Source organism: Lolium perenne, chromosome 5 (assembly GCF_019359855.2).
Source record: "Lolium perenne isolate Kyuss_39 chromosome 5, Kyuss_2.0, whole genome shotgun sequence".
Lineage (NCBI taxonomy): Eukaryota > Viridiplantae > Streptophyta > Magnoliopsida > Poales > Poaceae > Lolium > Lolium perenne.
In genome coordinates, this window is record NC_067248.2 from 150,134,060 (window position 1) to 150,150,424 (window position 16,365).

Below are 16,365 nucleotides of genomic sequence, written 5' to 3' on the forward strand. Positions count from 1 at the left end.
GGGTTTGCCATTCCCATGGCGTGGAGCCGTCAGTGGCGGTGTTCCGGCGTTTCTACACGCTATACAGCATGTCAAGGTATTATTTCTTCCGCATGAGTGCCAACAACTGCGCTTCCTTCATGGAACAATCATCAACAACAGCGTGGAAGGAGAGCTTTTTCTTGGTCTGGTCTCCATTGCCGTGGGCTTGCCCCGTGGTGTGGGGCAAACCGTCGGAGAGCTCTCCTGCTCAGCCGGGTCTCACGCACCTCACCGAGTGTGAGAGGTCTGCGGCGCAAAAGCTGTCCGAGGCTTTCTATCGTCACCGACGCTGTGTAAGTATGTTCAGTTATTTCAAGCTTCGTCGTAAAGGTAAATACCAATCTCCTCAGTTTCTAAGTTGATTGCTGATTCCCGAGTTCTCGTACATAGTTCATCTGTCTGTTTTGTGACTGACAGTGCCGGATCCTGCTGCCGATGCAATGGTGAACACTACGCGGGCGGAGAAGGCCTCAGCTGCGAACCACTCACCCGGCAATAAAAGGAACCGTGAGGAGCCCCCCACAGAGGGTCCACTGCGGCTCGACCTCCGACGTGTGTCCCAGCCGGACTTCTCCGTGCCTGACGGGAACGCGGCCGATCGGGAGGCCACGTCCATGGCACTGCCAGAAATCCGCCAGGTTTGCTCAATAAATATTTGGAAATGCATAATGAAATGTGGAATCCTTGATTTAATAGTTGTATCTCTTCACGTTATTTGTAGCTGCATGAGAATGTGATGGAGCGGGTGCGTGAGCTGCTTAATGCCGCCACGGAGGCTGATGCTCTGAGGAAGGAACTGAAGAAGACCAAGGCCCAGCTATGCGAGGCCAATGAGGCCGCTAAGCTGGAGATGGAGAACGCTGATGCTCTGAGGGAGGAGCTGAAGATGATGAAGGCCCAACTAAGCGAGGGCAAGGAGGCAACTAGGCTGGAGAGGGAGAACGCTGGTGCTCTAAGGGACGAGCTGGAGGAAGTTAAAGCCGAGGCCAAGGTGGCGCTGAAGGAGGCCATGATGGAGGTTATGGACAAGTGCAGCGAGATAACAAGTCGCTCTAATCTTTGATTTCGCCGTTCCAAATGTGTTTGTGCTATAGGGCTTAACAGTAGCGCAAATACATCACGAAATAGGCGTAATGCCCCTTTTGCTGCTTTCATTGTTCATTTGAAAGAATATGGCATCAGTATATATATTAGTATTATCGAACTCATTTGCATTCGTAACTACTATGCTGATCTACAATCCCGTCTCGTCTTTGATGGTTGTGTTCTTTGTTTCTTGGCAAATCTGAGCACCTTCACATGTCTTTGCTGATAGAGTTCTGCTTCACCTCTATCATAGCGATGATTCATTAGTTCTAGTACTTGGCTACATGCTTGATTTAGTGGTTTGGAACTCATTAACAGAGATGGTTTCTTAGTTCAGAGTCTGCTCTGTCTCTGTTTCCTGGGTGGATTTCTTTTTGACATGTCTTGTTTACTGCTCATTAATTCACCATTGCTGCTTATTAGTCTGGAATTCATTAACTGATGGCTCCCAAGTTCATTGTACCCGTGAACTCCCTACCATATGAGGGCCTGACCACTGTTCAGTGACAGAACAACCAGAGAAATGTTCTGAGCTCGTAATTCGAATGGAAATGGATTTTGTTTTGCAAGATATAACAAAGTCCGGGCGTCCTGAATCATGATCAATCCGTATCAATGCTGCTTAGAAGAGTCATGTGTGTTTTGGGATATAAGCAAAGTAATGAAGATCACACATTTTTTTTACAAACATCCTCAGGGGAAGATCACTACACTCAATGTTTATGTAGATGATATCGTGATCACCATACATGATGATGTTGATGTGATGATAACGGTGCCAACATGAGAGGTCTGTTGGTCAAAGATCCTTGATGACCGTACCAGGGGTGAATAGGCAATTAAATTCTATTGGTGTAAGTTGGAAAATTTTATCAAATTTATGTTCTGCATGTTGCCTACAAATGTCCTAGCATGCAAATCTACAAACGTAAACTTCCGAAAAGGTAGTTTGCACAAAGTAAAGGACCCAAGTTGAGAATATCTCGAACACAATGATGTAGACCCGAGGGTCAGATTGTTGGCCCAATCATATGTCCTTGTTGGAGAGGTCCGGACACAAAATTCTAACACCAAAAAGATCTTGGCCACAAAGTTCCACCTATATCTCATTAAGCTTCAGATGCAAATTCCATGCTCAATCACTCAAGGTAGATCTTGACACAAAGTAGGCGACCTCTGGGGCTTTGAACTTCTTGGATTCTCCAAAACGATTTCGTAGACTTATGAGCACCTAGTTGATCTAGGAAACATGCGCCTCCAAAAGTAACAAGGTGTGAACTCAACTTTGACTTGATGAAGAACTTGTTTCTTGGTTTTCAAGAGCAATTCCCCCATCTCCCCAACTCTCAAGATATCTCACTAAAATGAGAAGCATAGAGCTCACAAAGAGCACGAGTCCGTCATGTAGGTGGAGTTCATTTACCAGAATATAAGCAAAATTATTTCATGAAAAACCGATGTCATAGATCTATGTTTTGGTTCTCTCGTTGATCGAGCGACCACACACTATTTTCCTTCTCTAACTTATCAAAATTTCATCTACATATGCACGATAACCTATGGCAGACATCCTATCATCAAAGCAAGATCGTCTAACATGTGCGTACTCATGAGAAACAGTCAGATTTTGGGCCCATCCTACTAACCCCATACCCCTTCATGGTTTGTGTACTTCAAATCTTATTTGCTTCGAGATATATTCTCCTTTACATTGTTATCCTCTTGGTGTGGGTATCTTTTCAGCCGGACTCTTTGGCAATAAACAGTCTGCTGTTGCTGTTTCCGTAATTACGAATAATCGTTGACTGATTGGAACGTGCAAGAAAGATGCACATGTGCATGAATCCAACACGAGAATAAATTGCCAGCCATACGTCTAAAGACAGGCATATGCAAATATAGGCGCCACGGGAGCGAGCGCAACACCCGGGCAGCCAGAGACGGAGGTGCACGCATGGATACATATGTAGATGGGTCAAAGAGGAGTCCGTCCTGGTTAGCGACTAACAGGTTTAATTGGGATCATCGGAGGAGGAGCAGAGCTAGCGGCGCAAGAACGACGACGACAACGATGATGCCGAGGACGTCGGGGGTCTGGCTGCTGGTGGCGATGGTGTGCCTGGCCGCCACGGCGGCGAGGGCGTACGACGACATGGCCGACGTGACCACCTACTGGCAGAAGCGCACGCAGGAGACCCGGTTCAAGCGCGGCGGCCCCCTCACCGACCTCGTCAACGCGGCGGCTCGCTACCACCAGGAGCTCAACGGCAACAAGTACGTATAAATGCCCAGCTGTGCGCATGCTGCTTCATCTGTTTTAGTCACGCAAAAGCTTCATTTTGATCCATCGATCGATCGCGCGCAGGTATGGCGGCGGACGGTATCTTCTCCAGGAGAAGGCTGAAGCCCCCGCCGCCGACTCTACCGCCTCGACGGCCACGGAAACGGCCACCTCTACCGCCTCTACGGGCGCAGCAGCTCCTCCAGTTGTCCAGAACACACTGGCGGATCATGAAATGATTGGCGCCTAACCGATGATTCAGTTCGTTACAGTACTATACTTCTCTGTTGTTGCTAGTTCATTTATGTTTCGTCTGTTAACTGCTTCTCTGCATGCGGAACTATGTATGGTGACATGCATCCGCAGATAAATTTGTAACTAATACATCTATACATCCATATTATATTTCCCCGTACATCTACCCAAACGAGTTATGCCACAGATATACTAGGGACATGCGATGTGTAATCTTATTGATATGTAATAATCTTATAATGTTCAGCACTCTTCTATATCTTCCTTCTTTTAGACTATAGACGAGGCTGCAGTGGGAATGCCCTAATCATTATGACATCCAAGTAGTCATGAACTGAAAGTAATACGTCATTTCCAAAAGTGCAAATAGAAACCCACAATGCAAGCATGTGGCCAGCGGTCTAGTAAGAACGCTTGGTTTTTTTTCTTGGTTTTTTACCCTCAAAAAGATCTACCGACAAAGTCACCTCCGATAAACAGAGTAGATCGAGACTACAAAAGTAACCTTGTGCCATAGGTCCACGAGAAGGGATAACTGTAAAATGAGGAGTCAATGTCGCTTTCCAATGGTCGCAAGCAAGCACATTGTGGGGTGTCGAGGACCTTGCCAAGCAAGCCTTGCCAACATCCAACTTTTCTTTTTCTTGGCAGGAAAGCAAATGAAGACCTACACACAAATGATGATCATATGTGGTCTAGCACTAATCCATCATGTTTGCTGCTGCCATGAGCTACACATCATTGTGTTGGACATGCTACCATAGTGCCAATGATCCAAGTACTGGCTCCCGTGATGACAACCACCCAAACACAACCTGGGAGTGCCTCCTACACGGTTTGCCGCTTCGACAAGCTCAATAGTCTCCAGGACCTTGGGAATGGATTTACCGTTAAACCATCTACCCTCAAAAAAGAGATGTTCCGCTACAACCATCTTGATTGATACAGCCAACATACATGGCTCACCTCTCAAGAACTCCATGCCAAGCATGTGCTAATGACGCGAGGGCTCAGTGTGCATCATCCAAATCCAGCGAACAGAAACTGATTTTGTGCAAGCTGGAACTTCCAAGACTTGATTGTAATTCAATTTTGAATTAAAACCACGACAAGAATTATGAAACGGAAAAGGTAATAAAGAAAATTAGGGACATGCCAAAATCGTACAGTTACTTGAGCATGCGTGTATCTTGTTTCTGCTTTCTGGACATCAACTCGTCAATGCCCCAACACCACAAACAACCGTCAATCACCAAATATGTCATGCTACAAAACTTGTTGCTATCACCATGCACCAGAGAATCCTCGTAAGTATACATGCAGCATTGCTGCTATCAACAACAGTTCAACAGTTCGTGTCAGTTCAAACACAGAACAGGATTTCATCCATATTATATCATACATAAACACAAACTGTTCCCACACAACAAAGAATGACAGAACTAATAGCACTACATAATCCATCATTAAATAGAGTATAAAGATTATGAACTAGCAGATGGTACTATGAAGATTCAGATTGTTTTCAGACAGGCACCGTTATGACCTTGTGTCCTTGTGCACCAAAGCATTATGCCATTTGTTGTTTGGGCTGCACCATATTTCCAGTGAGCAATGTCATCAACAACATTGGCAGAAACTAGAAACCAAAACATACCAAAGGTCTCATGGCAAGAAAATGAGAACTAACTGCCATTGCATAAGATTACAAAATAACTATCTCTACAAACACACAAACTTACTGGGTCAAAAGATATCGTTTCTAATTTGTGGTACAAACAACGGACAAGGTGGGGACGGTGACTGGTTTCTGTATAGTCTTAGTCTGTCTGACATAATAACTTCCAGTAATGCTCTTTTCGTTAGAGAGATTGACTTCTCGAAGAAGAGCATGGAAAATGAATGGTAGGCCTTGGGAATGGTTAAAGAGCAAAATTTCTATGGAACTTGAGCCGCTTGAGCCTATATACACATTGTAAGCTAAGTGCGGAGAACTGAAAATTGCAGGCGCTATACAATTACAGACGTCGGGTAGATTGGCCACGACTGCATTACACCCTGGTGCGGGTGTAAAGTGATAGCTGGCAACCATTGTCAGCTGCTACTGCCACTACACTTGATTTGGCATCAACAGCAACACAGGAAACTCGGACACCTGCTGATTGCAAGAGTTGGAAAGATGAAGATGTTACTCACGGAGGAACAGGCAGCATTGTAACATAACACAGACAAATCATTCAACTGAGTAAAACAGCATCACACCAAAATAGCACCAGTTGAGAAATAAGCATAAGGACAGTTAATGTACTAATTAAGATCCTGCACAGTGAACTATTCGACAGTGCTATTATAAGCTTAATTTAAATGTGGAGTCAGAAAATACAGTAGTGAGACATATTTAAGTAGTAAGTACAGAATAGTTATTCAGTCAAGATAAAGAGTGCAACCCCCATTATCTCACTTGTCTGATACAAACAGATTAATGTTTTATGCTCTTGCATCCCAAGTGGTTAACCTTTTATAGATGTCAAACCTAGCTCACTTGGTTGTGGGAGTGGACGTACAATACCTCTACTTGGGTTCAAGTTGGCATGAATTTGTTTTCCAATTTATGTTGTCGGGGCTTCCCATACAAATTTTCTTGGAAAAAACTACTAGCGCATATTTAAGAAGATACAGTCACTTACTGTCGAAGCACTGTGTGCTGGTAAGTTTTCTCCCAGAAGACAATTCCCACATATACAAGAGACCTTCATATGTTCCAGCAAATCCATACTTACCAGTGACATCTACAGAAGTAGCTCTGAAAAGCAAAATGTGAATCGCTGAGACACTGAGGATAGTTCATGGTATGCACTTAGGTAACAGTACTCATGTTGGCCTGCCTTCACCTGTACAAAATCTAGGCTAGCAACTCTTTGTAGACTCAGTACAGGTATCAGGTAATGCATTGTATGCCATTGAAAACTGATATCAAAGATAAATGGCATCAAAATATTCATCTTTTTTGCTATCCAACCCTTTCTTTCTTGATGAGGGGCTTTAAGCTTGCAGATAACTCAATAACTCCAACTAGTTTCCTCATTGTATGAAACTTTATATGTCAGTATAAGTAGGGGTGACCGGGTGGGCATAGAAAACCAAACACCAAAACCAAATTAACAGGAACCAAAACTGAATTCTCAAAAACCGAATTAACCGAGACTAACTTTGGTGCCTAGATGTTATAAACCGAATTAAGATATGTAAATTCGGTTTTGACACTTGGTTAACCGAAAACCCAAAACAACCGAGAAATAGGCTAGAGAGCGCAGAAACCTTCCGACGAGGTGTCCAATGTTGTGCGTTAGCTTGTCAGTCCCAACGGGAAAATCCCATCAGGAAACTCATTCGCACAAACGCAAGTACACCATGTTCGCCTTTTTTTATTTTAGCTAAAGCATTCATGTTGATTCAGCTAGCTGTGTATTCGTCTAGAGCACGCATTCACGTACGGTTCTGGTATTCCATGATCACACGTGTGTGGTTACTTCTTACTACTGCTTGTATTTGAGATGGCTTCTGACGCGGCGAGTGTGTAGCTGGCTGCATGGCACCATATGGACAAGAGTAAATTGTTGTTCCGTACAATGTTTCCCTGTCGCTCTGTCATGTTCGGTCAGATCGGTTAAAACCCGAACACCGAACCGAAAATTTGACTAACCGAACTGACGCTTAAGTAGAAAATCGATATTATTTCGATGCTCATTTCTTATTACCTGAATTACTGAAAAACTGAAAAAAAATCGAATCAGGTTTAAACCGAATGCCCAGGCCTAGTTATAAGGATCATCTGCTGTCCCCTTTTTAAGCAATAGCATCGAGTTCCTTTTTCAACTCAATGGTGTCATCCATATTAGCTAAATATTAGAAGTAGCCAACAAATTGTGTTGTTCACTAAAATATAGAGAGGCATGCAGTGTTTGGGTGAAACTAGGGGAGTTGCATTAAACTTTCATGACCTCTGGAGCAGGAGATGAAAGCTTGATATGGCATTCGAGTCTACCAAGTAGATCACATGGCCAGTCATTCCTCTGTAAATTGGGGATGCAGCATGGATCCAGGGCAGGGATTAAAAAACCAGCAAAAATAGCTACAGCCAGTCCTGTCTGACTTTGTCACAAGTCCAATTATGGCCCAAATGTCACCCATGCCCCATTGGATCCCTGTTTATGGTGAAATAGATTTGATGTATGCACATTTATTATAAGATAGATGACACTAGGCTCCACCGATCCAGATAGAGAAAGAGAAACAAATGAATACAAAATAACCTCTTTATTGATTAAGTGGCTGCTCATAGATGTCAACATGTCATCCCTAATGTATGCTAATGGATAACTTGGTCCCTTAGGATCTGATCCTAAATTTCCTGACTAACGAGATCTTATCCCTTATATGAATGCCCCTAACTAATGCATGCAACAGTAGATGTATCATTACTTCTTAAACAAGACCCAAACATTAAATCTTGAAAGTAAAATTCAATTTTTTGAAAAAAAGAAAGATCGCCTATGAAACTTTGCTCTGAAATATAGCTTGCGTGAAGTTGTTATAAAAGGTCACCCTGGGCGAGGACGCGAGGATGCTGAAATTGTATGATTATTATGTCCAGATTGCATCAATGAATTTTGCCAGTATTTGTTTAATGCATTTTTATGTGATTTTCGCAAAGAGCGCACACGAGCAACCCTGGATATGGATCAATACCCATGCTTGGATACCCCAGGGACTGCAATTGAAGGGAACCCATCAAACATAAGATGGTAGTTATTCAAACCTTGACAAGATTGAGTGCAACAATCAAAACGTAACACTCTATAACTGAACATGGAGAAGTGAGGATACCTTGGATCAAATATATTTCCCATAGAAACTTTCTTGTTTGCCAGCAGAGCTAGCCTCCATCGAGCATTGTGTTCTTTTGCTCGAAGGTCGTGTTGATACTCAGCAACTGAAGCAGAAGACACCATAATCCAAACAGCTATATCGTTTTCTGATAACATCAGAATGGACTCCTTGTCATCTTTTCCAGGCATGTCACTCACTGTGATCTCCTGTAACCTTCTCTCTATGTCATCGACTGAAGCATGAACGACATCCTCCTGTAAACTACAGAGGCCTAAAGGGAGAATCTGGAACACAATATTCCCAGGAGCTGCAAAAGTTGACAAAAGTGTTCGCTTGGAGATGTCCCTAAGAAAATTATTGACTTCAAATCAGATGTTTACTGAGAGAACACTTAATTAGTAGACCAGCAAAACAACCATGATTAGAGCAAATCAAAAGTCAGGTAGAAATGTTATAATACAAGGACTACATTGATAATGAGCATCCATTTTCAAGAAGTTCTTTTCTTAACACAGAAAGTAGAGTTGACAAAAGAACCCAACAGTATGCTTATGCAATAGAACTGGATTCTTAATCAACTTTAACATACATAGGCTCATGCCCATGTATATGGAGTATGTACACCAACAATGAGAATAGAGAGAATGATTTGAGAAATTCCCCAAATTAACCAAAAGGTTTTATGGCAGACTTTCCGGAGCATTATTTTTCAAAACATATTTTTTCACATTTTCATGAGCCTCTGCACTGAGTGAATACTTTGAACTTTGAAGCACATATTGGTTTTGATTCACCTTATCAAGGTTTTCGTAATTCTGACCTACTCCCTGCTCGGCTGCTCCTAGTTTAATTGTGTCCTAATCTACTTCTATAGCTTGTTGCTAGTTCTACCGTTACTGAATTCTCCAATAACCCCATTCGCAAAAAAAAAGAATTCTCCAATATCCCATTTGTCTTTTGGATTTCGGAAACTCAAAGAGCTTTAGTGTAAACTTGACTCTTGAATATGTGAGGACTCCTAATAAGACGCCCTACATGACGTTCTTCAGTGCATTTATACAGTAGGATACTCATCTGATGATTTGTTTAATTAAGGTAAGACGGCATATTGTATTTAGAGTCACTGCTGCGAGCCTTGAATTGGGCCCTCACTTGGAAACTTGTTTTTGAGTGTCTAGCGGAAAAGATACTGATGAAGACTCGTGCAAGAATGGCCACACAGCAGTATCCAAACCACAAAGCAACAAAATAAAGATAATGATGTCAAGAGGGAAGGATCCTAACTTACCACAAACAAAAGCCGCCTGCGCCATCATGACCAATAATGAGAGAGCTGCTTTTTGGCATTTTTCTGAGCTCCAGTATCGAAGGGCCCACATTACTCAAACTAGAAATGACATATTCCTCAGAGATTGCACTGCAAATAACACACAGAATACTGAGATTAACTGGTGTCCATCCATGAGTTAATACAGGAAATCTTCAAGTCTAGTACATCATAAGTCTAACCGGGATATCCCTCATACGAATGTCTAGCAAAAGGCAATATCAACATGAACTTAGTCGCAACTAATGCATTGCAACAATACTGAAAGTATCATAAGTACAGGAATAATTACTCTTCCAAGTTCCAACAATATAACCAGTAACATGGCAATGTGAGTAAAAGTGTAACACTGGAAATGTGACTTGACTCAACCCGCGTCCCCTGCTCGTCCCCGCGGGCGAGTCAGGGGCGACTCCCTTATCCCTCCCCCTTCAGCCCGACCCCCTCCGCCCCCTCCCCCGCCGCCGGCGGCCGGAGCTGCCGGGCAAAGCCCGTGCAGTGCCGCCGGCGGCGGGCATCTCCACCTCCTGACCGTCCACCGGGAAGCGCGGGCGGACCTGGTGACGACGGCGGGAGCCCCTCGGCTGTCCAGCGACGGTGACGGCGCTGGGGAAGATGGCGACGGCGCCGGGGAAGACGGCGGCGGCGCTGGGATGGCGGCGACGGTGCTGGGCGGCCGGAGTCGGCGCCGTGGCGGCGCGGGTCTGCCGGCCCAGATCTGGGCCCTTTGGGCTCGATCTGGGCGGACGGGCCCCGGCCGCTCTGTCCACCGGCGCCTGGGTGCGGCCACCCACCTCCTCCTCGCCCGTTCTCCTTGGCTCCAAGCGCAGGGATGCTGCTGCTCTGACCAGGTTGAGCTGAGCCCAACGCCATCTTGGCGTGGTGGCTCGGGGCGTCCGTGCGATGCTGGCGGCGAGGTGTGCAGTGCTGGGTGGCCGGCGATGCTTCTCTGAGGTGGATGCGCGCAGCCCTGCCGGCGAACCCTCCCTTGGCAGCACCTGTGCCGCTTGCAGCTTGGTGGTGCCCCTCTCAGGCGGCTTGCCCTCCCTTTGTGGGCATGGCTGCCCCTGATCTGGCGCGCTTGACGTGCTGCCGGCGGGTTGTCCTAGCAAGGCTAGTGCTTTGAGTGGAAAGGTCAGCGCGTGAGCTCTAGGTGAAGGGCGGACGCTGCTTGCGGTGGTGAGGTACCATGCTCCGGGCGAAAGCCCTGCCTTTTAAGGCCGGTGACGGCGACGCCTGAGGGCGCCGTTTCCTGTGTGGCGTCATCGAGGAGTTCTGGCACCTCCCTCGTCCAGGGTCTCAGGTTCCGGGTGAAAACCTCAGATTTGGCATGCCAAATCGGGCGACGACGGCGTCTTTGACGTCGTACCCTTCTTGGAGGCGTCGTCTTGGGAACTTGAGTTCGGGCAGTGGTTCTTCCTCGGGGTTCTCTGTGTTGGCCGCATGGGAGGTGTCTTGCGATGCAGGTGGCGCGCCGGCCTCTTGAGGGGTATCGCGGTGGCTTGCGCGACGAGGATCTTCCTCGGACAGCGCGAGCGGGCCTCTGGATGAGCAGTGGTGGGCTGGCCTCTGTGCTTGATGGCGGGCTGCTGAAGACTGCACGCTTGCACGTCTGTTGAGGTTGCTAGGAGGTAGCCGCTGCGCCGACGGCGTCCCTGGATTTGGGCTGAGGCCGGAGCAGCAATGCTCCCAGCTGAGCCGGGTGGGCTCGCGGGATCCGGGTGGTACGCGTCTTGGCTGCGGCCGGCAGGTTCTTGGTAATTTCGATGATGCACAAGCATTGCGACTTTCATCGGCATGGGTTCTGTTTGGCGGAGGAGCTCACTCTGTAGCGTCTTAGAGGAGCACTCGACAGATTTCGGCTTTTTGTCGTAATCATGTTTTGAGTGTTGGGTGTGTGTGTGGGTGTCCCAGCCTTGTCTTAGGCTTGTAATGTAAACTTCTTTTTCTATCAATGAATCGAAACGCAAGCTTTTGCGTTTTCGCGAAAAAAAAAAAAAAAAAGTAAATTCTTGGAGAAGGAAACATTTCATGCTTATAATATATTAATCGTACCTCCATCCAGTGGCCATCATCCATATATGCAAATTTCTGCTGTCTTCAGCTGCTACAACATAATTTGGTTCACATATCAAAAAGCAAGACACTGCCCCATGAGGCACCAATTTGGTCAACAGTGAAATGTAGCCAAAGTTAACAGATACAATCTTCAGAGAATTGTCGTCGCACTGATCCAATTTGCATATGGAGCATGAACAATCAATGTTTTGAATCCTGTCAATAACTTATGTGATTAGCACAAATACAAGGGGTACATCAAACATGTCCTGCATGGCACTCAGGGATAAGATTACAACCTGCAACAAGGTGTTCTTATACTGCTAAGAAGGACCAGAAACTGGCCATCAGGTGTAAACTGTATCCCAGATCGTCCAAATGTAGACTGAACCCCAAAAAAAAACAAGAATCAAACAAAGGAATATAATGAGATTTAACTGACAGAAGTTTCTATGCATGGAAAGCTCTTACATTCCCTGTAGAAACCTGCTCCAATGAGGGGAGTAGAAGGGAAGTGTAGCCAGTAAAATAAGGTGGTTCTTCATGGTGATCCTTAGGAGTGATGTTGTACACATACAGGAATCTCTCACAGCTCTCAGAAAAACCACAAAGTACATAAACATGTAAGCTGCTATTGTTTTTGGTGTTTAACATGATAGACAAGACAGGCATTGGGTGCAGGTAGCAGCCCATAAGCTCTAAATGATCTGACCCTTTTGTTGGTGTTTCTGAGTGTTTGGATAGTAAGCCATTTACATGATTAATGTCAGCAAGTGCGTGACCAGCATGGTGGCCAAAAACATTGTGTCCATTGCCCATGTTCTTGTGACCTGATCCATCAGTGGATATTGATGAGCTATTGCTGATAGCTTCTTTTGAGTCCTTCAACTGCTGCTGGGCTTGCGTTGGTTTAACATCGCCTTTACCATGATTGCACTGTGTAGGGTAGGAACCATCATCCATGCCAAACTCTTCCTCTAGGCAAGCAAGGAGCGAATCAGACAAAATATACTGACCTTTCTCATGATCATATACCACATCAGGTATATCTTTGCTGTTGTGTACCTCAACCTGACACTTAGAAAATTCAGCATGATCATATACCACATCAGGTATATCTTTGCTCCGTAGCAACTTCGAGTCCTCATTAGGTTCCCTAGAGCATGCATCATCAGACTCATGATGGTGAGCAGCCATAGGTTTGGATGTGTTGTCACCCCCAATCTGTCCATCATCCTCAAAACTATCTGCGACAACAGCTTTTGTGTCAACTAGTTTAGCGATTTGTTCACCACTAGCAGTGCTGTCTTTGACCGTTTCACACAGATGCTTCCCACTGACATGTGTTTGAGAGCCATTGGTATTCCCTTCACCAATACTTGTAGGCAAAGTAGCGCCTGTTGAAGGCAAGAGACTGTTCAGAAGGACCATATCATTCTTACAAATTAGGACAAAATTATTGTTCAAAGGTTGTGAAACTCTTAAGTATCATTTCTGCAAGGTGCTTGGCCTAAGAAAATTTCACTTTTCCAAAAAGAGAGGAACATTTCTTGATTATGATGAATCAATCTCTACAAAGTGTATATTTCTTTTTTCGTAGAATGGAACGTACAATTTCCACAGGATGATCAATAGTTACCTTGGCCCCCATCAGCAGAGGGATTTGGAGCTGAAGCACTTCTCGCTATAACTTCAGGTACTTCTTTCTTTTTTTGCTTAATCTTCCTTCTTTTGTAAGTTTTTGTCAGAAGGGGTATAGCTTGGGGAAGCAAAAATGCCATCATAGACCTGGCTACTTCCTTCTCTGCTAAATCCAGACCAGACTTTTCAGAGTCTAAATAAGAACTAGAAGATAACCCATCTTCTTGAGATGAATTTGGGGCATAATCTTCCAAACTATCATTAACCAGAGTGCATTTTGAATCAAAGGGTATTTCTTCCAGCAATGGAGGCAAACATCTTGAAATAGAAGAATCCAACAACTGTGCATCACTTCCAAGACCTCCCTTGAACATTGAAAAAAACATCGTCATCAAGCACATGCCTTTCAACTATAATCTTGTGTCACAATTCAGAGTTTCTAAAAAATACATAAGTAGGCATCTCATATCTAAGCTAAAACATGACTAGCAGTTTAAGAGCGTGATAATCCACATTAGGTTCTTAACATCCTGCTAGGGTAAAGATTAATTTCTTAATTGTAATTAAGACATATTTGCGCATAACCATAGGATTACCAAAGAAATATGTGTAAGCAATTTAAATCTAAGGACATAAGTATAACAGCTATGGTCCAAAAATATACCCTTAATTTTTTGAACAAAAAGGGATGTGCCAGATAGATATTCAATGCACAAAGCTCTGTGACTCCTTAAGGAAATCAAATGAAAAAGCATATGGTTTCCTTGAGCGCAGTCCTGATTCATGAAGCTACAAAGAATTACCTCAAAGTAGACTAGAGCTACTGTTTAAATTATACTCATGAAATGAAGTTTTTTCAGATGGCAGAAGATTGAAAGAAACTATATGGCAGTAGTGGACGGTTTTTCTCTCTCAGTTCATCCAGCTGGTACAACTGATGTAACTTTCAAAATATATTCCTCTGTGGGATGTTTACCAAATATCTGACGGTGGATCGCATCCCGTGCAACAAATGGCAATCTCTATTGCACAATACAGTGTAGTTTCATCCATGGGAAGCTGTGATGTAGTTTATTTTTGCAGTTCAAACAAAAAAATATTGTGTCAAAGGTAATGAAAGTATGCTTCAGGTGAAAAAATATCCAGTGTCAACATACCTTTTTTGAACTTTGATGAGCAGATTTATCCAACTCAACATTGCAATTATCCACTGAAGTCAACATATCCTGGTAGTGGGATTTCTTAGCAATAGCTTCCTCCTGGACTGGGTTCATAAATCTCTTAGCAGTTCCATCTGTCTTGGCCAGACAAGCATGCTGCTCTTCATATTCGTCAGAAACATCAGTTGCAGCCTTATCAGTTGACTGTGAAGCAGCACCAGAAATGTTTTGAGAAGACATGTCTATTCCAAATCCAGTCGAATCTACTAGAAGCTGACGAAGCAGTCTCTGAACAGACGCATTTTTAAACCCAAAAAGCTGCATAAGACAATAGAAAAACGAACCATTTATAATCTGTCTATGGTAAACAGTGCTGAAGGCAGCAATTATGGTCAATCGAAAATGTTACTGAAAAGCCAAGATAGCAATGGAATAACTATCTGGATTCGAGTGGTGCAATTTGCGGACTTGCCAGGGCTGTGGTACTCAATTCTAGCACCAATGAGTTTGTCTATATACAATTCTACATACCAAAGAACTGAAATAACTCTAATTTTGTGAATCGAGGAAAAAAGGTTCCACTCATATTCATAGAAGTAGCTCTGATGTGAATGATGGCGGTCATCTTACTTGTTAAACATGCCTTTATGATTTTACAGAAACTATACAGGGAGCGAGACAACACCTTAGCTACGAGCTTGCTAATAAAGTGGACTAGGAAAGAGCATTTTCACTGCAACGCGCGGTATCAGGTAACTAAGTAAATAGATATGAATATAGAGCATGCCTCAACACCATCAATCTTCTGGGGGAAGCTCCCCTCCCTCTGCCAGTCCCTGACTTTAGCCCCCGCCTTCTTGTGCAAGTTCTTCCAAGCTATATCCGGGGTCTGTCCTGTTGCGGAATCTCCTTTGGTGGATGTGACCTGCAGGTTGAGCTCATCAGCTTTGATTTCATATACAGTGGGAGACCTTCCAGACAGCAGCAAGTGCTGGTTAGTAATACAGGAGATTGTGTTTTGTGTGGACCTGGAATAAAGGCCCTCTGGGTCCTTCTTTGATTTCCATGGCATACGATGTCCCGGAGAAATGGCGGACCGCATGGTAGCCCACAGGGTACGGGTACCTATCTTTGCCCTTGGAAGAGCAAACAAGGGAAGCACTAGTGAGTAGAAACAAATAGGATGATTCAAGAGTACACCGACCATGAATTTCACATGTAAACTCGACTAACAAGCCCTGAATTCGACGCTGAGAACACACATACTAGTTCGGAATTATCAGTATTAGGTACAGCTCAAGAAGATGCGATACTGGTAACACCTACTCGGCACTCAATATTGACGAGCAAAGGTGAAAGGCGATGCCCAATTTGGAACAGGATGCAAACCCTAGAGAGAGAGAGAGAGGGAGGGAGAGGAAGTGCAGACCCTGGAGCAGCTCCAGTACTTGCGCTCCCATTGGGCGCCGCCGCGGTAGAGAGCCCCCGCGAAGACCATCTCGATGAAGCGGTCGCCGTCGGCCTCATCCGCCGCCATCTCCTTTCTTCTTCTCTTCCGCCGGCGAAAATGGCGGAGAAAGAGAGCGAGTGGGGGATTTTAGTTTTGGTGGGGAATTTCGGCTGCTCGCGCGGCAAAAAAAAAAATG

The 16,365-nt window shown here is 44.5% G+C and overlaps 2 protein-coding genes across 4 annotated transcripts; one reads left to right on the forward strand and one right to left on the reverse strand.

Annotated features, from left to right (window-relative positions):
• The first annotated feature begins 3,087 nt into the window (after positions 1–3,087).
• On the forward strand, positions 3,088–3,902 carry LOC127300236 (uncharacterized). The gene is made up of 2 exons (XM_051330324.2): positions 3,088–3,381; positions 3,473–3,902. Exons 1-2 carry the CDS (start codon positions 3,179–3,181, stop codon positions 3,636–3,638), a joined length of 369 nt encoding a protein of 122 aa, XP_051186284.1. The 5' UTR covers positions 3,088–3,178; the 3' UTR covers positions 3,639–3,902.
• Positions 3,903–5,244: 1,342 nt separating this feature from the next.
• LOC127300234 (uncharacterized) lies at positions 5,245–16,351 on the reverse strand. 3 transcript variants are annotated; one of them, XM_051330321.2, is made up of 12 exons: positions 16,149–16,348; positions 15,748–15,855; positions 15,507–15,644; positions 14,717–15,037; positions 13,558–13,924; positions 12,390–13,315; positions 12,218–12,303; positions 11,916–12,134; positions 9,822–9,950; positions 8,531–8,878; positions 6,331–6,446; positions 5,245–5,801 (listed from the first exon to the last, which is right to left on the reverse strand). In XM_051330321.2, exons 1-12 carry the CDS (start codon positions 16,254–16,256, stop codon positions 5,695–5,697), a joined length of 2,973 nt encoding a protein of 990 aa, XP_051186281.1. In that variant the 5' UTR covers positions 16,257–16,348; the 3' UTR covers positions 5,245–5,694. The 3 variants fall into 3 exon arrangements, with proteins under 3 accessions (XP_051186281.1, XP_051186282.1, XP_051186283.1); XM_051330322.2 differs by having other exon boundaries at positions 5,245–5,798; positions 16,149–16,346; XM_051330323.2 differs by lacking the exons at positions 5,245–5,801; positions 6,331–6,446 and having other exon boundaries at positions 8,652–8,840; positions 16,149–16,351.
• Between the last annotated feature and the right edge of the window lie 14 nt (positions 16,352–16,365).